The 20,078-nt window shown below is 47.8% G+C and overlaps 2 protein-coding genes across 11 annotated transcripts in view; one reads left to right on the top strand and one right to left on the bottom strand.

The window, feature by feature from the left end:
- ZRANB1 (zinc finger RANBP2-type containing 1) overlaps positions 1-3,061 on the top strand; it is a 44,695-nt gene extending 41,634 nt beyond the window's left edge. For both annotated transcript variants that reach the window (XM_075757662.1, XM_075757663.1), the window contains exon 11: positions 152-3,061. In XM_075757662.1, the coding sequence (XP_075613777.1) occupies positions 152-370 (219 nt within the window). In that variant the 3' untranslated portion in view covers positions 371-3,061. The remainder of the gene's footprint in view (positions 1-151) is intronic.
- Positions 3,062-6,401: 3,340 nt separating this feature from the next.
- Positions 6,402-20,078, bottom strand: part of CTBP2 (C-terminal binding protein 2) — a 140,769-nt gene continuing 127,092 nt past the window's right edge. For all 9 annotated transcript variants that reach the window (XM_075757654.1, XM_075757655.1, XM_075757653.1 and 6 more), the window contains 8 exons: positions 18,451-18,605; positions 16,987-17,131; positions 13,699-13,905; positions 11,763-11,977; positions 11,180-11,310; positions 10,327-10,454; positions 9,457-9,574; positions 6,402-6,606 (listed from right to left, as the gene is read on the bottom strand). In XM_075757654.1, coding sequence (XP_075613769.1) covers positions 6,426-6,606; positions 9,457-9,574; positions 10,327-10,454; positions 11,180-11,310; positions 11,763-11,977; positions 13,699-13,905; positions 16,987-17,131; positions 18,451-18,605 — 1,280 coding nt within the window. In that variant the 3' untranslated portion in view covers positions 6,402-6,425. The remainder of the gene's footprint in view (positions 6,607-9,456; positions 9,575-10,326; positions 10,455-11,179; positions 11,311-11,762; positions 11,978-13,698; positions 13,906-16,986; positions 17,132-18,450; positions 18,606-20,078) is intronic.

The following is a 20,078-nucleotide window of genomic DNA, read 5'->3' as shown; positions in this document are numbered from 1 at the left end:
ACTCCCAGCTGTGGTGAAGTACGCTGTCAGCTTTGAAAAGGAGCTGCACCACTCCCCTAGCCTGGGTAGTTCAGGATATCACCGGCGGCTTGCCTAATGTTGCAGATAATGTTTCCAGCTTCATTCTCAATCCATTTTCTCTCCCTCAAAGATAGGTAACGAGGAGCAGCAAGAAAAGCTGCTTCGGGAATGGCTAGACTGCTGCGTGACAGAAGGAGGGGTTCTGGTGGCGATGCAGAAAAGCTCTCGTAGACGCAATCATCCGCTGGTCACCCAGATGGTAGAGAAGTGGCTCGACCGCTACCGACAGATCCGCCCTTGTACGTCCCTTTCCGATGGTGAGGAAGACGAGGATGATGATGATGAATGATGATGAAGAAATTCAAAAGAAAATTATCAGTGCAGCATGTCTGAACCGGATTTAGCATTGTGCTTTAGCAGTTCGTTGTGGAACGACCCGATTCTAGGGGAAACATGCTGAAAAGGATTTTTCAAACCAGCATGGAGAGAATCTAGAACCTCACCTGCTGCGTGAAGAGAGCGAAATGGGCCGGACTACAGTTTGTATAAAAACAAAGAAAAAAGAAACAAAAAACAGCTAATTTTATTATCAAGACAGAAAAAAACCACCATTTTTCTTTCTGATTGTAAATCTGTCTATAAACGTACCGCATGTGGTTGTGTAAGAGGTTGTGTAATAGGAAAAGTATACCAGCATCTTAATTATTGCGAAGAAATTTTTCAAATAAGGGCACTTGTGAAAGCACATGTTAGATGGATATCTCTTCCCTCTGAGATTCTTTTACAGTTGACTTGGTATTCTACATCACCTTTTAGATACTCTGACACGTTTCCATGAAAGGCCCTTTTATGTGAAATCTCACTAGTGCCCGGGTCAGATTGTGAGGTTTTTTTTTAGTTTGCACAAAATATCCACAGCAAGTCACAAGCAAAAATACATCCATTATTTTACTAATATTTTAGTTACTGCTGTGCCCATATAATAAAATCTAAACTCTACGGAACAAACTGGAAGAGAAGCTAAATTTTTCATTGAGTGAAATGATTTGTTTCCTGAAAAAGTTTTTTTTCTTTTTTTTTTCTTCTAATAGTTAATAGATTCCTTTCAGTATACATAAGAATATTTATTCAGAGAAGTGACCTAAAATATAGGGATTTTATTCCCGTGAGCATACACTAAACAAAATTGTGTGAAATTTGAGAACTCGGATATGATTGAGAATTTCATATTGTCAGAACTCCGTCTTGCTGTGATACAAACTATATATAATTTTATCATTTATTCCTTTAACTTTGACATTGCTGCAAATGAAAAAACACCTTTTTAAAGGGTTACCTTCGGTCATTAAATCTAGTGAGAATACACTTGGCAGTTCTAATTAAAAAGAAGAATCTATGCTAAAGTTGTTTTTAAAAGCACTGTGTTATATATTTCTCAGTATGTAAACATGGGAATTTCTTGCATGTTGATTGATGTGGCCATACTTAAACTTATGTAAGTTCCTAAGATTGTAAGTTCAGAGTATATTCTCCAGTAGAAATTTTATTATATTTGATAACTTTAGCCATGTAACCTGTAATGGATAAAGTTTATCTAAAAATCTCACTTAAACACTAAAGGTTAATGCCAGTTTTTACATATACAGTGCAAATCAGGTTGTCTTGAAAAGCACTTTTGATGGTGTGGTGGTTGAATAAGGAATTTTGCAGTAGATGAAATTGTTTTAATTATAATTTGGAAAGAAGCCCCATAGCACATATTTTTATGTAGTTCAGAGCTATGGAAACCCTGAGGATCTTGCTGCTTTTTCTTCCAAATGCTGCTTAGATGGTGTTGAAATGTGCACAACTCCTACGTAAACTTGGTGATGACACCAAAAGTCTAGAAATAATGAAGTACTGTATTAACTTCGCAATTTTCCCATCACAGATTCCACTGAGGTTTATTATGAATTGTCTTCACCTTTTTTTGGCCATTAGATCTCCTCTGGTCGGTGCATGCGCAAATTTTCAGGTAAAAGAATGCATGCTTATCTGCAATGTACCTATGATTGACCTGAACCAAACAGGCAAACCACAGATACTAAAGAGGTTCTTCGCAAGCGCCTGGTCCTGTTTCAAGATTGCTTTCTAAATTGGCATTTTCTTCAGTCCTTTTTCTTACCTTGCAGTGAAATCCTTTTTTATACCTTGGCTGGCTGAGGACTTGGAGCTTTTCTGTCAGGGGAACTGAATGCAGAGTAAGCTGGATTGAGAATTTCTGTGATCTGAGCTGGCCTGCACCGTGGGCTCGGTGGGCATCGTTGATCTGCCGTGGTGTAACCCACTACACTTCCAGAGGTCCCTCTAGTTCAGGACTAAGTATGCCAGCTTTAGAAGTTCTCAGTCAATAACCAGATCGCTGTAAATTCAGATCCTGGCTTACCCGGGACCAGCTTCCCTGGGCAGAGCACCACTGGAATGGACAAAAGGATAAGCCCCTGCCTTCGCTGGGCTGCTCCAAGGGGTGTGCAAAATGCCAGGCGGAGTTTTAACATCCGCCCCCCCCCCCCCCCCCCCGCCCCTTTGCTTTCTGCAGTACTGTTCCGTTTAAGGAAGTAAAGCTTCCTTTGTAATGTGGGGAGAATAACTAATGTGAAAGTCCACCTTGAGCCAAATGGGACGAGCGCGCCTTTCCTCACCTCCCGCTGCTGTGTGCGGGCAGCCTGCCTTGCGGTCTCACCGTCCCCGTCCCCAGCCGACACTTCACCGTAGCCAGTGGCAGTTCACCGTGCTGTCAGTGCAGCCGTTTTTCCAATGCATGCACCGTGCTCTCCGGTATTTATCTAGTTCTGGTATGAGGACAGTCCTGGTACTTCAGAGCTCGTTGGCTTTCTTGATCATTATTGTTTTGTTTTGATGTGCTGTAAAATGGTATGTTCAGGTTAATAATGCTTCACAGGTCGTTTCGGAACTGGTGAAGTATCTTCTTCCAAAATCAAAGTAATCCAAACCTCATGTACCTGTAGATTAAAGAGATGCAAACCCCCGCTTTGTGCTAGCACGGTAGTCAGTGTATGTTAATGGATTCTCTCCTTGAATTACATACTTGAAAGTTTACAAACACTGAGATTAATTTGCAAATGCTACCTTGCAGCTTGTCAGCAAGTTCTGCTCTTTTAGCCAAGTATACATATATATAAAATCAGGTTTCTCAATGTTATTTTCCTCATATTATTGCTCGCAGTAGCACATGCTCTCCTAGCACAGAACTTGGCTTTTCATTGCTACCTCCTTTACATCCGGTTGTTTTTTTCTGGTTTTATTTATGAATTCCTCAGTGAAAATCCCTGTATTTCTTTTGTTTTTAATATATTAAAATTTAGTAATTCTGGATTCTTGCAAAGTTCTGCTGCATGGCTTATGGCAAGTATTACTAGACTGTGTTTACTCCATTTGTGTGCGTTTAGACACCCTTGTTTAATGGCTGCTTTTCCTTTTTCCCTTTTTGTTCAGTGACTTCTCTTAACCCCCTTTGGTTTTTTTAGGTTTCATTGTCTGTTGCCTTCAAGCTGCTTTTTTTTTTTAAGCTACATCTGTCAGCAAAGTAACAGCACAAATCTCTAGCAGCAATTGTTTGTCTCCCAGTTCTTTGCCCAATAATTTTCTGTCCTGAGAGTCGCAGCATGCCGCTCCCCAGGGCTTTGGTGTATCTCGATCGTGACGATACTCTTCCCTTTCCGTGGATCTTCTCCCCGCACGTTTCGCTGACGTTTGTGCTGCGGGTGCTTGAAACCCAACAGCCGAGGGGAACTTCTAAAACTGCAGTCCAAAGGGTGTCCTTTAGTCTGTAACCCTTGGCATTTTGCCGTTTCTTGTCGTTGAGCTTGTAGCATTTCAGTACTGCCTACGGCTGTGTCCGTCCTTGGTCTTAGTTGAGAGGGAGGTTGGATGAAAACCACTGCCTTCGCCGTGAGGTGTGAGCTGAGCCTCTTGCTGGCCTGGTGTGGAGTCCACTGCAGGAGGAACCCGCGGTGCCCGAGATCCTGCGACACAGGGAAGTGCTTGCACCCATCTGGGATGCAACTGCTTATTTAAAAGCAAATGCAAGTACCAGAGCTAGTGGTAACCTTAACATCAATTACATGTTTTCCTCTTGGTTTTTACTGTCACTTCAGTACTTCCCACATACGTTCTCTGTAAGGAACCTGTTGCATACTCCTGCTTCTCTTGGTGCTCGTGGATAGTCACTGGGGTGCTATGGCCATCCCTGACAGAGCCGTCACTCACCTATGAAAGACAACCTCTTTTTCAACGTGCTCGGAGCTGGTAACTAGTTTCAGTTTAATTTAAATCAAACAATGCAGAGTTTTGTTACCTAGATGCTTCTGGGGTTCCACTCTTTTTTAGTGCCTTTCCAGACGAGGCTTTGCCCTGTCTGAGGCCACGTGCTGGCACTCTGCAGTGTAAGAGACGGGGTGGAAACGAAACAATGGGCCTTTTGTCTAGTGAGGCTTGATGCTGCTACCACCTCTCACGCGGCTTTTCAGCTCTGTTAATGCTTCATTTCTTGAGTATGGACAAAAAACGTTGTTTGAGGTGTAGCTGCCTTCGTAACTCAATGGAAACCACAGTCACCTTTTTCCACCTAGGCTGTGTATAATGTCCCACTTAATTTGTGAATATTTAAAATTATGTAAATCAGTTTACAGCTTATGGACAGCACCACCCGAAACTGAATTCGGGAGTGTTTCCCCAGCAGTGCAATTTTAAAACTGACAAGCTTCAAAACAGTAAGCTTGACCCGAGTTGCTCCCGCGTTTCTCCAGCCTGCTGCAGGAAGCTGAGGGGACAGATCCTGGGCCAAAGCAAACCTTTAAGCATCACCCTTCTGCCGACCGTGACGTGAGCAGGGCCCGCAGGCTCTGACGTCAGACTTGAGCCAAACTTACCTGCTCTCTGCTCTCAAATCCTCCTCGTTTCTGTGCCTTGCTCCGCGGTCTCAGTGTCTTCAACTCAAAGCATCAGATTGCAGTGAGAGCTTTTACCTTTCAGAAATTATAGAAATTTTATCACTTTTTATTGAAAACTGCACCGAACGCTAAATGTCCACCTTTACAATAAACAAATACAGTAACGGTAACACACTAAAACAAAACATACTTCTGATAGCCATTGGTTTGTTTTTTTTCTGTTTGGGACAGCTTAAGATTTCTTTTTTTTTTTTTTGTCACAGAAACAGGAATGTACCCATACAAAGGCTCAAAATAGGCCATCTTTTTAAAAACAAAAAGGCGATGATTCACAAAAGACTATGAATATAACATGTAACTAGTTGATACAAATCTAATAGGATTTGTTAAAATCAGTCACATCTAATAACACATTTTGAAGTGTTCTTGTATAAAATATCACGTGAAGAAAAGAAGACTTTTATCAATGTCTAAAAAAGTGGGTTTTGTTCATAGACAGTCTGACAAGTTACCATAAAAAGTGTTTCCTGAGACATAAGGAAATGCAACATTATTCTTGAACCCTTTCCAGCTCAAGACTTTTTCCACTTGATAAAATAGCTGCAGATTTAAAACTGAGAAAATATATTTGAGTACAAATAGTGTGTGAAACTTAATACTTTCTTCTTTTTTTCTTTTTTTTTCTTTTTTTTTCTTCTTGCATCATTGCAGGGCGTAGGTGAATGCACAGCTACTTTATTCAGTGTATTGGGCAGAGAAGAGACTGGCAGTTTGTTTTTTCGTTAGCCTGGGAGAGCAGCGGCTGTTGCCAGGAGCCCTTTCTGCCCTCCCCATCCCATGGATCCCGGCTGGAATGGCTCGAACTTAAACCTGGCAGGAGAACTTCCGTTACACGTCACTGGCCCTGTGAGACTGCAAAAAGGATTACTACTATTATTTTTTTTTTTTTTTCTTCCACTTCTAAGCCAGTACTGATGCCTCCCGTTAGAAGAGGTAACCAGACACAAGAGTAAGGAAAGGGCTGAAGCCACATAATGGTTTCCTCTTACATTTCTATGTTAACTCTGCAAAGATTGCTTAATGCAATGGTTTGAAAACAGGAGCAGAAGCCCTATCCTTCCCAAGGAATTGAGGGGGGAAAAAATCTATTTTTATTCATGTGATTGATGCACAGATGAAGGAAACTTAACACACAATAACAGAAGTTGATCATTAACGTATCACATCCTAGTTTTCAGCGCTTCAGTAAGCAGGTGACTTCTTCAGGGCTTCTCCCCAGTCTTGACTGCTATCGCTTTGTCGTTAACACTGGAACATCAATGATGCATCTGTCCAAAATCAACATTACAAATTTTGTATCAAATTCTTTTTTTTTAGTTCGTGTATAACTTCTTATTCAATGTCTCTTGGTCCCAAGTTTATTGAATGATTATTTTTTTTTTAAATTATCTGCTATTGCTCGTTGGGATGTTCCCTGTTGTCCCCATGTTTTGTGGGCTGGTTAGGAGATGGAGCTTGGGAAGGATGTGCCACTGTGGGAAGATTGTGGGTAACGGGGATGCCTCCGGGAATGATGCCCTCCATAGCTGCCGGTATTCCTCCCGGTGCGACGCTGACCATCCCAGGTGGATACCTGGGAGAGGGGACAGAGAGAGGCAGGGTTGTCACCTCGGAGCTCGCCACAGACCGCGTGAATGACCCACCTGCTAGGCAGAGGCTACGGAGGAAATGAGCAGCAGAGAGATTCTGCTTCTCTACCAGAGCTGAGTTTGGGTTTCCTTTTAAATTACAGGGGATAGCTCAATGTTAAACCACTGCTGCAGGGGGTCAGATTGGCTATTTTTCATTTAATGTGCATGACCCCTCCTCCCTCCTTTCCTTCCCGGCGGCTCCTTCATCTTTCCACTTGTGTAGAAGTACCGACAGTCGGGGAGGTATAATGCTGACACTGTCGCCTCCTGAGGTTCACTTCTTACATCCAGAATTATTTGAAACTAGCACTGGTGTCGGCTTAACGCCCAAGCTCAAAGCAGAGGTTTGCCGAGGCATTCACACTTACTTTGCTACCAAAAATTGTGTATGTGGGGTTTTTGGTTTTTAACCCCTGAGCAAGTTGTGACTGACAAAGAGTATTTCAGTCCTGGCAATGCCTCATGGGCCAGTACAGTTCATGCTTTGAAAGGAGAGCAAACAGGTTTTACTTTATATAGAGTACGTTCTCATACATGTAAAAACCCCAAACGCTGCAGTGATAAAGGAGAGAGGAGGAAGATGATGACAGACTCAATATTTGCTATTAATTACCCAGATATTTTAAATGAAGTCAGATTGTTCTAAACCTTTATTGCTTTGTTTGCCTGAACTCGACAATTTTAATACACACTAGAAGCACACACTTCTAGCACACTAGAAACTTTAAAGCACACACTAGAGATGTGATACCATGACCTATGGTAACAATTTCCTGGTGCTGAACTGCAGGAGGAGACAAATAATTTTGCCAATTGGATATAAATAAGCAGCAGCCAGCTACAGGGACTCTTCTCAGCAGGAGAATGTTGCAGCAGTGGGGAAAGTGGAGCAAAACCTGCCCTGGGTCACGGAGCCAGTATTTCCTGGAAGATTTGAATTAGGTGAAACCTTTATGCCTGAAACTGAAGTTACTGATTGATGCTTTCAGGAACCCATCCGCTCCCTTTCTGCACCCATGTGTTGTTTTCTGTAAACCCTAGTGCAGCCTTCGCTGAGCACAGAAGGGTGGTGGCTGTCGTCCCTGTGCCTGTACCGCTGCTTTGCCCTTGTCACACCGATTTTTATCTGCTCTTCTGTTTCTTTCCCTGTTCCTCCTTACGGTCAGGCCTGTTTTCTGCAGCTCTTCCCACAAAGCTCTAGACTGGCCTTTGCTGGGTAATTCTGTATTGGCTATAACCATTCCCACATGACCACAGTGAGGTGTACAGGTTGGACACACGTTTTGAGTAAGTGTCCTCCACTACGATACCAAGACTGCATCATCTTCTGTACCTTCTAACAGGTTGCTGAAACATACGAAAGCCTTCCGCTTTTGAAAAACTGGGTAAGGAATTACCTTGAATGCTCCCTGCAAAGCCAAATGCTAGCACACTGACCCAGTCATCCCTGTGTGTGGATACCTTTGAACACCTACACCTGGTCTGTAAGTTTACAGAAGCTGAGCTGCATCTTCCTCATATAGCCAGAGAGCAGAGCTGAAAATCGGGGTTGGATCTGGTCCGTCTTCCTTTCTAAGTGCAGGGTGAGTTCTACGTGTTTCAAGAAATGGCACTGAGTTTGAGAAAGGAGGAGAAGAAATGAGAATTTCTTGAGCTACCCACAGGGAAGATGTTATTGGGCAACGAGGCTAAAACCCTCTGGAGGTCTGCTGGACGCGTGGGGACTGAGGGCCCCAACCACAAGCACCTCCCTGCTGCCACCATCGCTTAGGGAAAGGCGGAGGGGGAGCTGGGAGGGGAAGGGAGGTGTTCCCTGCCCAGGAAGGGGGTGAGCTGACCCCAGGAGCTTATGGGGGGCAGCGGGGCCACGGCCCCCCGGGAGCTTAGCAAGGATGAAGCACCCTGCAGGGGCAGAGGCTAAGCCTGGAAGCCAAGGCTCGTCCCCGGGGGATGGCATTGCCCACACGCTTCGGAGCAGTCAGGAGCAGGGCCAAGGGCGATGATGTCACCAGGTTTGGATGTTTCAGTCTGCACATTGTGCCGGTCAACGTGAGCAGTTGCTGCCTGTGACCTGCAGGCAGCTGTGAACGTGCAGGGCTGTGGCATGTATGGTGCTGGGGGCCTTGCCCTCTCCAGGGCTCTGCTGCCAGGTGCGCTCCTGCCCGCCTCTGCCCTGTAACGTGACCTGACGTGCCCCGTGGGTTTTTTTGGTATCTCAGAGTATTTCTGGCAACAATGATATGCTGAAGGCTGCCCATGCTCCAGCTGAGTCCTCATGCCTAATATCTCTCAACATGCTTTGAGCCACCCAAAGTGGAGCAATAAGTAACCCTAATCTCAGGGATTTAGATGGAAATTAGGCCACCTGACTATGGACCTATATTTGGAACTTTCACCCTGGCTCTAACCCACAAGCTGGGCCAGGCTCACAGCCCAAGCAGTGCATAGACAGAAGCTCAGAGCAATTCCTCCTTTGGTTCAGAAGTTATGCTTGCTTACGGGTCTGGGGCTCCTGCCACCTACAGAGAAGCCACATGAGTGACAGCTGGCCCACCAGAATGAAGGCTTTATAAGTGGGAGGCTTTATAAACCCATGGTTAAATCGAGCAGCGATTTGGTTCAATCCCAGCGACGTGGCTACTGGTCCCCAGGGAGGGCGACTTCGCAGTCACCAGCTGAGCCAATGCAGATGTTGCTGCTTTGGCTTTCGTGCTCGCTTTACAGCTGGAACCCCAAACCCACCCTCTCTGCAGGGGAACTGCCCGCTGCGCCGGGCCTCTTCTCCAGCTTACCTGTACGTGGCACCATTGAGCTCTGGATGAATTGCTTGCTGATCTATTACTGACCACGGAGCTGTTGTGACAAAGAATTCCTTATTCACACAGTTCCTTAGGCTTTCTGGGATGCGCCCTGGAGTTGGTAATAAAGATAAGGATGTGTCAGGTGAGCCCTAGCTTCATCACCCTCTAATAATAAGCTACAATTTTTCCATTTTGCTATATTTGTTAGTATAAGGGGGGGGGAGGTGCAGAAATCCCACATCCCTTGTTTCAGGAGGACTGTTTGGTTGCCCTGAGGTGCAGGGTTGGAGACCAGTTTCCCACCCCGAGTCCCAACTCTGCTTTCAGAGAAGCTGTTGCCGTGAGCCTACTGATTTCAAAGAGGGGCTAGCCAGACATGAAGCTTTGCCATCCCTGTTAACAAGGGGGGCAATTTTTAGGACAAGAGAACCACTCATTTGCTGGAGTATCGTGCCCACCATCTTGGAGCAACTCAGTTACAGCAAGAGTTGGACACAGGTGCCCGCACTGCTTTGGGATTTGGTTTTGGCATGCAGTCGGCTATGGTCTGCACCACCTTTTGGGTTAGAACCATTACAAGGGGCAGCAATTAATTGCTTCACCCTCCTTTTCTTCCCAGTCATGGATACTGTGTCATGCTGCACAAGTGCCCCATTGATTTAAAAACCCCCAAACGAACCAAAACCTGCCAAAAAGCTGTCTCACCCGACCACAAACATGCCCAAATGACAGGAAAGTAAAGTTTGGTTTCTCAGCTCTTTTGCTGGGAAGAAAATCAGCGTTAGAGCCCTTTCCCAGTTTCCTGGTGAAGCCCTGTTAGCACATGTGAGCTAATCCCAGCTTCTCCGGGGGGCTGGGTACCTGTGATCGCACGCCGGATTTCAGTAGCAGCAGCTTCTCTCATCTCTAGTGACGCCTGCTCGCTGTACCAAGCGGTGTGCGGAGTACAGATTAAATTAGGAGCATCTTTCAATGGGCCTTGAGCAAAACTGCGAGCAGGGAGAAACAAAAGAAAATTAATCAATGTTTACAAAGAGAGTAACATGTATTATGAATGGCAAAAGGCTTGTGGCCTGCCCTCTGCCTATGCAAGCCTCGGTCCCCAGCCCCTCGCCTGCGGCACCTGGGCTGGAAGGAGCCCAACAGCATCCTGCCAGCCCAAAATGGTCACGGGCATGCTGGGGAGGAAGCACGGCTCCAGTGCAGGGCACAAACTGAAAATGCACCAAAAAAGAGCTCACAAGGCTGAAATCCCAACCTACTGGTGTCTCTGCAGCAGCATGGGGATGTGGGGACAGGCTGCTGGTCACCTAGCACAGGGTGGGAGGGAGTGGATAGGGGGAGTTCCCCCTTGTAGGAGCATACTGTTTTTAAAAAAATGTTTCAGAAAACACAAGCAAACTACTAGTCCTACCCCCGTCCCCAGTCTGTGGCTGGAGAAGCTGCGCACCCATATATAACCGACCCCTTCCCAGCTAGCGGTAGTCAGGGGGCCAAAATGCCCAACACTCAACAGCGTAAAGTTGTTCTTATGGGCTAGCAAGAGCTGGAAAAGCAGCCCACGCCCGATGGCTGCTGCAAGGTGCCACAGCCTTTCCTCAAACCAGCAGGACTGTCCCCCAGTGCCAGTGTTGTGTGACAAGGCACATGGGTGTTGTGCACCCCCTGGACATGCCGCTAAAGATGGCAACCCAAGAGAAAACCAGAGCTTTACCTAAACGGTTCCGACTCGTGCACGTCAAGTGCAGCCCCTCGTATCCGTCCCTCCTTCAGGGCTTGAGTTAAGGCCTTCTCGTCCACCAGCCCCCCACGCGCCGTGTTCACCAGGAACGCTCCCTGCCTCATCTGGCGGCGGCCGGGGAGAGAGAGATGGGAGTGAGCTTGGTGCAGTGACCTGGTCCTACCCCCACCCCAATGCAGCAGCGGGTGCCCTGGGGTGCCTCTGGCCGGGACTGCACCCCGCTTTTCATGCCGAGTGGCTGTGCTCCTTACCCAGAGCAATCCCCATCCTGGTGCACGTGGGTTTTCTGTGGAATGCCCAGCCCTGGCTGGTATCAGCAAACAAAACCCACTGCTGCCGTCCCCTCTGCCCCACGGACACAGGGCTGGCTTCCCCCCAGTAAACACCGTGGGGAAACAGTTGGGCTGTTGGGTGCAACCAGCTATTTCAGAGGTAGCCCGCAGGTACTACGGCACTGGCTTGCTGTGGCCGTGGACCCATGGCCAGCAGTGACACTTGGGGTTTGCCCACTGAAGAGCAGAGCACTCTCCTCAGTCGTGCACATGAGGTGAATTACCTGCTTAATCGTGAAGTCGTTGATAAGGTGATGGTTATGTTCATTAAGGTTACAGTGCAACGAGACACAGTCGCTCTGATAGAGCAGGTCCTGGAGCGTGTAGACCCGCTGGACTCCCAGGGACCTCTCTATCCCATCCTGTAGGTATGGGTCATAAAATATCACATTGAAGCCAAACGCCTTGGCTCGGACAGCGACCGCCTGCGCAGTGCGACCTGTGTGCGAAGGAAAGAGAGGGTATTTTAACTGATTCCCACCTCCCCGGCTCCATGTGGCTGAGCTGCCCCGTGGCCTGACCCCTCCAGCCTGGCCCTGGACTGCTGTGGGGTCCCCTGGGACCTCCTGGACTCCCAGGACACCACGCAAAGGGATGGTGGCTGGACGGCAAACCTGGACCACCTTGCACAGGAAGGGCTGTGCTTGGCTCTAGCAATTGTGAGATGCGTGTGTTAAATTTTTTTTTTGAAAAGCAAACTGAGCATCCACCAGTTCCTGGCCATTCGAACACGTGGCACCATCCGTGGCCGCGTGGGTCTGGTGGGGAAGGCACAATGTGCGTCTCAGTCCCACCAATGTGGAGCTCTAGACATTGCAGAGAAATCATCCTCTGTGGCACTGTGTCTACCAAGAAAAGCTGAAAAAGGGAAGGAAAAAAAGTGCCACCTGTTTTAGGCATTGTTTGCGGTAAGTTTTTAGCCCAGCCCCTCACTGAACAGCTGGTTAATTGGCCTTGACAAAGACAACTGTAGTGGCTTGGAAGCAGAGAGCTAGCACAACCCCTGTGCTGGGGGGGGGGAATGGCTGCGGTGTTGCTGGAGCCCCCCTGCCCATCCCCACCATGAGGGCTGCACAGGCTCCATGGGCCAAGCCTCAATTATTTATTTATCTGTTAATTTTTCCAGCTGGCAGCGGTGTGACGCCCTCGTTTGGCGGTGCAGAGCAACGTCCCGCCTGTGCGTGCAGACATCTTGAGGCCGTCCTGGTGCCCTAAAGGTGCAGGTTGGCGTCCGCTGGGTGTCTGCACAGATGGCTGCTGCCTGCACCCTGGCCCTGTCAGATGTCCTAGGCTAACCTGGATCTCCTCGCCTATCCACCTTGCCTCAGTTTCCCCATTTAGACACATTCATACACCAGCTTTTTGCACTAACTAGCCCAGAGCTTCACAGGACAACAGTGTGAAGCAAGCGGGGAAAATGGCTGCTGCACAGAAAGCCAGTGGGAATACTGCTGCAGCACTCGCGTCCTGCTCCTGGCTGACCCTCCCCGGCAGCCACCCTCCAGCAGCCAGAATTGCTCCCTAAACCGGCACCTCGCCAAATCTTTCCTGCTCGTGTTTCTGCCACATTGCGTGTGTCTGGCCACCAAGTGCTGGATGGGTTTCTGCTGCCTGACTGCACCTCCTGTACCATCTAACCACGGCTGGACTCAGCTCCCAACAGGGGTGTCCAAGAGGGCTGTCAGCAGACGTGCTGATGCCACTGCTGATGCTGAAACTCTCTCTTGCTATAGATGAATTGCAGACAGACTTTGTTTTACACAGCCCTGCCACCACGCAGGGCAGAATTGCTCAGAAGAGCGAGGTTGGTGTAGCTGTGGCTTGGGGACAGGCTTGTTTTGGGAGAGGACAGCAGCACTATCAGGTGTGGTCCCTCTTGAGGCACTGATGGGTTTCACCAGCACTCCTCCAAGGACTCAGCCAAGGCCCACAAAATACGGCTCCTTCCTCAAAAAAATCAGTGTAAGATATTCTCCCTACTTCACACTGATCCACTGTGGTGGTTCTGGTTTTGGAAAAAAAAAAAAAAAAAATCAAAAATCCTCGTTTTAGATCCTTCTCAGGACAGTGAAATGGTACCAAGACTTCCTCAAAGGCTGAACACCAGGCCAGCAGTGCCCCACGTGCTGTTCGCATGCAGCTTGCCCTTCACCAACGTACCGAAGCCAATGAGGCCAAGCGTCTCCCCTCTGATGCGGGCGGCGCCGGAGGCCACCTCCCGGATCTGCTCCACGCTCTGCACCCGCGTGCCTTCCCGCAGCGCCTGGTAGAGCCACGTGTTTCGCCGGTAAAGGTTGAGGACGTGGCAGACGGTGGAGTCGGCCGTCTCCTCCACGGCGGCCGAGGGGATGTTGCAGACGGCAATCCCTGCAGAGGCAACACCACAAAGCACAACTGTGGCTCAGGGGGGGCAGCCCCGGCCTTGCACCCCACCCCAAAGCGGAGGGGCTCCTGGCCCTTCACCCTCACATCACCCATCCAGCCCATCAGGCTTTCTAAGCATTTGGAGTCATGTTTTCCAAGGATGTGCATGTTTTAGGTACAGCAACCTGGAATCTCTGCAAAAGCCATCATGAGTGGTAATGCTCGGGGGTGCCCTATGCCTCAGCATCTCTCTGGAGTAAGGACAAGTGCAGACTTCAAGCGCAATATTCCATGCAGGAGTAACTCCAGGAGCAAAGGTGTATTTTGCAATAGAAAAATCTTATTCTTGTTTAGTTTAATCTACCTTCAAGGAAATTCAATCGCACTGGCACAAGTTGTAGCTTTTCCATAGTAAGACTGATCAGCCATTAAATTATTTAGGGACCAACAATTTGGTGCATTCAGGCAGCATAGTGCACCAGGTCACCCTCCCCTTCCACCAACAAACACTGACCAAAACAGTCGACTGAAAAAAGTCGAGACTCGCGTTGGAGCAGCTCTCTCACCATGGCACCACTGCCGCACACCCCTGCCTGCCCTGGCACGGATCTCAATAACAGACCTTTTGTTTCTTAGCCACAAAAGGTTCATTTTAAACTGCCATGTCCCTACTTGGAGCTGCAAGTATTAAGTTCACAGAAAATGCCTCCCCGACCACTGCCCCATCCAGGCTCTGGCTTGGTAACGTGTCTAAGGGTGTGTTTCATTTCACGTCTGCTCAGCAGAGCAGTTAAGCACCTGTTTATATCCCACTGGATTCAATGTGATTTAAACACACACTCCAAGATGGATGTGTATTTGAGTGCTTTACTGGACTAGGGCCTTTGAGTAGAAACCATGAACAAGTAGGAGATAAAGACAGAATAAGATATTCAGAAAAATCCCCTTCCACTGTAATAGGCATGGAATCAAAACTGAAAAATCTGTTTCCCACTCCCCTGGCAATCTCCCTGCTCCCAGGAACCCACTTTTCTGTTTTTAATGCTGTTTTCCACCCTATGGCTGTTTGAAAAATCTACAGAAACTGGGAGAAAACTGACTGACCCTACAGGGAGAAAAAACCCCAACGCCAACCAACCCCCAGAGACACTGTCTGTGTCCTCTCCCTTTCAGGGTCGTGATGCTCCTGTCCCCATGAGCTCAAAGCTCATCATCTCTTCATCATCTCCACATCATCTCTTCCCCAGAGGAACTTCTGACTTACCTCGGGGATGCGGGTGCAGCCCATAAACCCTGCCGACGGCCTGCCCAAGTCCCTAACAAAGTGGGACCAAGACGACCACACATTTAAGTATATTTGTAGGCAGAGGCTGTGGTTGCTGACACAGGAAAGAGAAGAGATGAGAAGGCTGGAGGGTGATGGGCAGCCCCAGCAGCACTCCCCATCAGCCTGCAGCTCCGCCGAGGGTCCCCGTCACCATCCCTGTCGGTGCTTGTCCCCTTTCTGATGGACTGCTTGCTTATAGAGCTGGATGACCTCGGGCTGCTTTTCCCACAAGCTTCTTTTACACTGTTATTTACTCCTGTGCCCCCAGGAGCAGGAGCTGCTGGCACCGGGGATTATGTACCCACGGCGGATGGTTCAACACCAGCATCTCATGCTGGGAGTGTCTTCTAGTGGGTCAAAACTGGTCCCATCAGCCCGGCCAGCGAGGCACAGGCGGCTGCTAGTGCATAGCCAGGCACCGTGTTTAGACACTGGTCATTTATTGACTGCACAGTTTAAAAACTACCTTATGGAAAGCAACACCAATTAAACTTTACGCTACATTTGTGGGTAGTCATTACATTTTCTACTTGAAACCACATCATTTGGCCACCCAATTTGCCAAGTATAAAAGAAGGATTGTACTGTAGTATCCCATTACTTTATTCGTTATATTTTTCCTTTCTTGATGTTCAAAGCTTCAGAACATTGTTATAATGGATAATAACAATAAGAGCTAAAAACATGAAGAAACCATTACATTGAAGAGACACTGTTCTCCTCTCGAAAAAAAAAATTCACTATATTGAGAATTGCTTTTTTAGGAATGACTATTTGAAACTCTCTTATCGCAATTATCCTTGTAAAATGGCTCACGTGAAATGGCTGTTATTCTCCACTTCCCCAGAGATAACCTTTAATACGAGATATCCTAAACACTATTGTAGGACTGCTTGATAGACTGAATCTTGGGATCAGACAGTCAAAAATGGTTGTAACAGCTGCTAAAAATCAAGCTCTCCCAGTTGGGGGTGTGCAGATTGCTAAAGGTCTCTGTGACCATCCACACCAGTATGGAAATGGAGTGGCCTCAGCACTGTCTGACAGCCATGCAATGCAGCCTGCACGCACCCCCGAACCCGGGCGTGCAGAAAACTCCCACAGCTGGAGGTAGGGGCTCTTTTCTGAAAATGCAGCCCTCCCTGTTCTGGCAGCCCATGTAACATGCCCCTGCAGCAGATCTCTCTTTCAGCCTCCTGAGGCACCTTTAATGAGATGGCAAGGGAGGCAGCGACAACCCAGCACACAATTGCTGCTTCACCGTCCAACACGTCGCCTTCCCAGCAGCGTGGGCATGACTCTCAGAACCAGATCAGATCAAGAGACTAATCTTGTGTAACAAAATATCATAAAACACCCTTCCTCCAATTTTTCTAAAGCTAGATCAACTCTCCTGTGCCAGAAATAGAACAGCCATACAAATATCCATCAGTACAAGGGCGCACCTGGAACTAGGGACAGCATAAGAAGGAGGGACTCCGATGGGGCACTTCAGTCTGAGCCTAAAAGCTGCCTTCTAAAACTGCACCATTTTGTTTACTTCATGGTCAAGTTTTCTTGTCGTAATACTCCCTACGTGCAAAAAATGTAAATTGCACGTGGAATTTCAAGGGGTGAATCACCTCACCCCCTGTGGGAGGTCCTGCCTGCAACTCCACTTTGCCAGCGCACTCCCGCGGGAGGAAGCAAGTACTTGTGCTGATTTTAAACACTTGGAGGGATGTGGGAGGTAAGTGAGGTGCAGAGCTGAGACCTACCAAGCTCCCCCGCGGCTTTGATGTCAATGTTGTCGTAGCCACTGCCTATTCGAACAATGACCCGTAAGGCCTTGAACTTCTCTAGATCTTCTCGAGTCAGTGTGATGGTGTGGTACATCATCGCCCCGACAGCTTCATTTAATACCTGGAACAGAACAGAGATGTCAAGAGCCACCAGGACACCTGGAGGGGACACTGCAGCTCCTGAATCTGGAATATTACACAGTAAATTGTTCATTTTTACTGCTGACCTACTGTCTGACCCAGGCACAGTGCAAGGCGACACTTTCAGGTGTTACCAAAACCATCTGGGGTTTGCTGCACAGACACAGAGGCCATTCCCTCTGGGAACAGACTGGATGGATATCTGAAAATTATGATGTTACATCTGGGGAGAGAAGGCAGAGGAAAACTGAGCCAGTTGCTCACCTGGACCTTTTTTGCAGGTGGTCATCTGCTAATCCTTCTGCTTCCAACCAGCAGTAATTCTGCTTTTAAAAAGGAATTAGGTTTTACAGCAGTATCTATTGGTTTTGAACATGACCGTGTGTCAGTCATAACTCCTCGACTTTCTTTTGTGTGTTGGAAGTTCAAATACTTGTCATACTGTTCACACTAACCTTTTCTGTATGTTTTTCAAGAGTATCTGTGTAAGGCCACCTGGTCACATAAGGCTTTACTTCATCCCCTTCAATGAATATTCAAAACTTCATTAGTGCTCACCGTAAGCTGCCTCGGTGCTCTGGAAACCCAAGACCTATCCAGATTCTCCAAGACTGGGTCATCTATCATCTATCTATGTCTCACCAAAAACTTCGACCTCCTTCCCCTGCATTTAATATTACAAGCACTGCAAAGATCAGCACTGATGCTATTTGTAGTTCTCTTTCCGAGACCCTGGAAGTGATTTCTGACTCATTAGAGTTATCTGAACATGCACAAAGAGTCATTTTAAAACAAGTATTTACAAGTAGTTGTGCTTCCAAGCGGAAACACCCATCCACACTGCATGGATCTGCCCGCACGCTGCCCAAACCTCAGCCGCTCACCGCTGGGGAGAAATGAGCTGCTGAGGTGCAGCCAGCAGCTGAGGAGATCCTTCAGCCGCAGCATGGGATGGTGTTAGTGAAGCCAGAGCAATCGCGCCGCACCCCAGGGAGGTGCAGAGGGCTGTAACTGCTGCACCGTGAAAGTCAACTTCAAAAAAAAGAGAAACGGTAATAATATTGATGTAAAAAAACCCGATGCTAAGAGATAATGTGACTTTTTTTTTTTTCCCCCCAAAAATAACACCTGGCTTTTAAAATACTCCCACTGAATTTTAATCTGCAGCGACTACTGTTGATGTTATCTGCTGATCGACTCAAAGTGCACCTTCGTACACTTTTTGCTCAAGAAGAATGAGAAGAGGGAGGCCAGAGCACATCGTTCCCCAGCCCAGCCTGCCCACGCAGCTCACGTTACCTTCTCGTGAATCTCCTGAGTTGATTGTGCGTCACAGAATGCAACCGTCGCCAAGTCCTTCAAAATGGGCATCTCCACCGTACAGTCCCTCCCGTCCAGCAGTGCCACCAGGGGCCGGGGGTGCATGGGGCCGTTCATGATTTGAGGGCGAATACCTGCAAGCAGAAGGAGTGTGGTTTTTACACTGGCAGCAGCCGGGGTACCTGGGCACGGTTCCTGTGTCGAGTGAGGGAGAGCAGCACACGGTTTCAGCTTGTACAATGAATTTAGGGGGATGATGGCAATGCAGTGCAAAGTTTAGCACAAGGTCCAGATTTCTCTCTGGGAGTATGGCTGCGGTTTTGCCCCAGCGGAAGAGAAAATGCAGCGAGGCTTGCTCCAGGACAGGGATGGACAACCCCACTTCAGCCACCTGTGACTTTATGGGGGTGTATCTCCGCTGTGCCGATCCTCACCGACACAGGCCGTGTTTCAAGCAAACCGCATAAGCCAGAGCTTCAGGCTCTTCAACTGTTTTCTTTAGCATCTTAGCAGTGAAACCCAGGCCAGCAGTAATTTTTTCCCCTGCTGGAAGGAGGGCCGGGATTTCGTTCCGCAGACGAAATGGCACCTGGCACTTGGTCTGTTTTTTCAAGGAATGCCTTTACCATTTTGACCACCTCAGAAAGACAAGTCCACTTAAAAAAATAATTACTAGGAAAGCACAGAAAGAGCAGGACACCGAAGACCTCTTTAGCATACAGACCTATATTCTGTATATATTACCAACTACCAAAAGGCTTCAAGGTGGGAAATGACAAAGCTCAGCTTAGTTTGTAAAACCAAACCGGGTCTATCCCTGCATCCCGCAGGATGCTCTGGGATGTGTGGCTGCAGCCAGCGTGGAGGACCTGCATGTACAGGATGAAACGGCTGCAGACCCCGCTCTGCCGTGGCAGCGAGCGCATTCGTGCCAGCGCAAGACACTGCTCTTACGCTTACACACACCTCGCCACGAAAATGTATGTATTCGGGGGTCTGTTCAGCCGTGCTGCTTATTTCTTGTTTCACAACGACATGCTGTCCAGGCTGAAGTGAGGAAAGGAACGATTGCCACCAAGCGCTGCAGAAAGCCCATTTTTATATCCTATTATTGCTCTTCTGGGGATTAACAGGTTCATTTTTGGACAAATCATTTAGAAATTTCTATGCCTCCATTTACCACTCGGTAAGGGCATTTATTACATTAGGATTGTACAAAGTATCTCAGCTATCTTTTTCAGCTACCCAGGTAGTTTCTGGGAAAAGCGCAGGCGGGGGGAGTGGGTGTTTTATTTCTGCTGCCACACCATGAGACAGCCAAACCTGGAGAGTTTGGGTTTGAATCATCAACCCCCCCTCACAAACAGCCTCAGAGAAGCCCCTCTCCTTACCAAAACCCCCTTTCTGCACAAGAACCTTCAAGGGCTACCAGCCAACTTCTGTACGGCCTTTAAGCACAGCGGTTGTGTGATCTTTTTATTGAAGGGCTAACAGACAGTAAATGCCTTTGCAACTCCTGCATAAGAGCATTTTCCCCTGCCACTCTACAGCACAGGTATCACCACTTACTCACAGTAAAATTGCTGATGCTGGTGAGCTGGACAAGC

This window comes from Balearica regulorum, chromosome 7 (genome assembly GCF_011004875.1).
Source record: "Balearica regulorum gibbericeps isolate bBalReg1 chromosome 7, bBalReg1.pri, whole genome shotgun sequence".
NCBI lineage: Eukaryota > Metazoa > Chordata > Aves > Gruiformes > Gruidae > Balearica > Balearica regulorum.
Note: the sequence above shows the minus strand (reverse complement) of the source record. Positions and strands in the feature narration are given on the sequence as shown.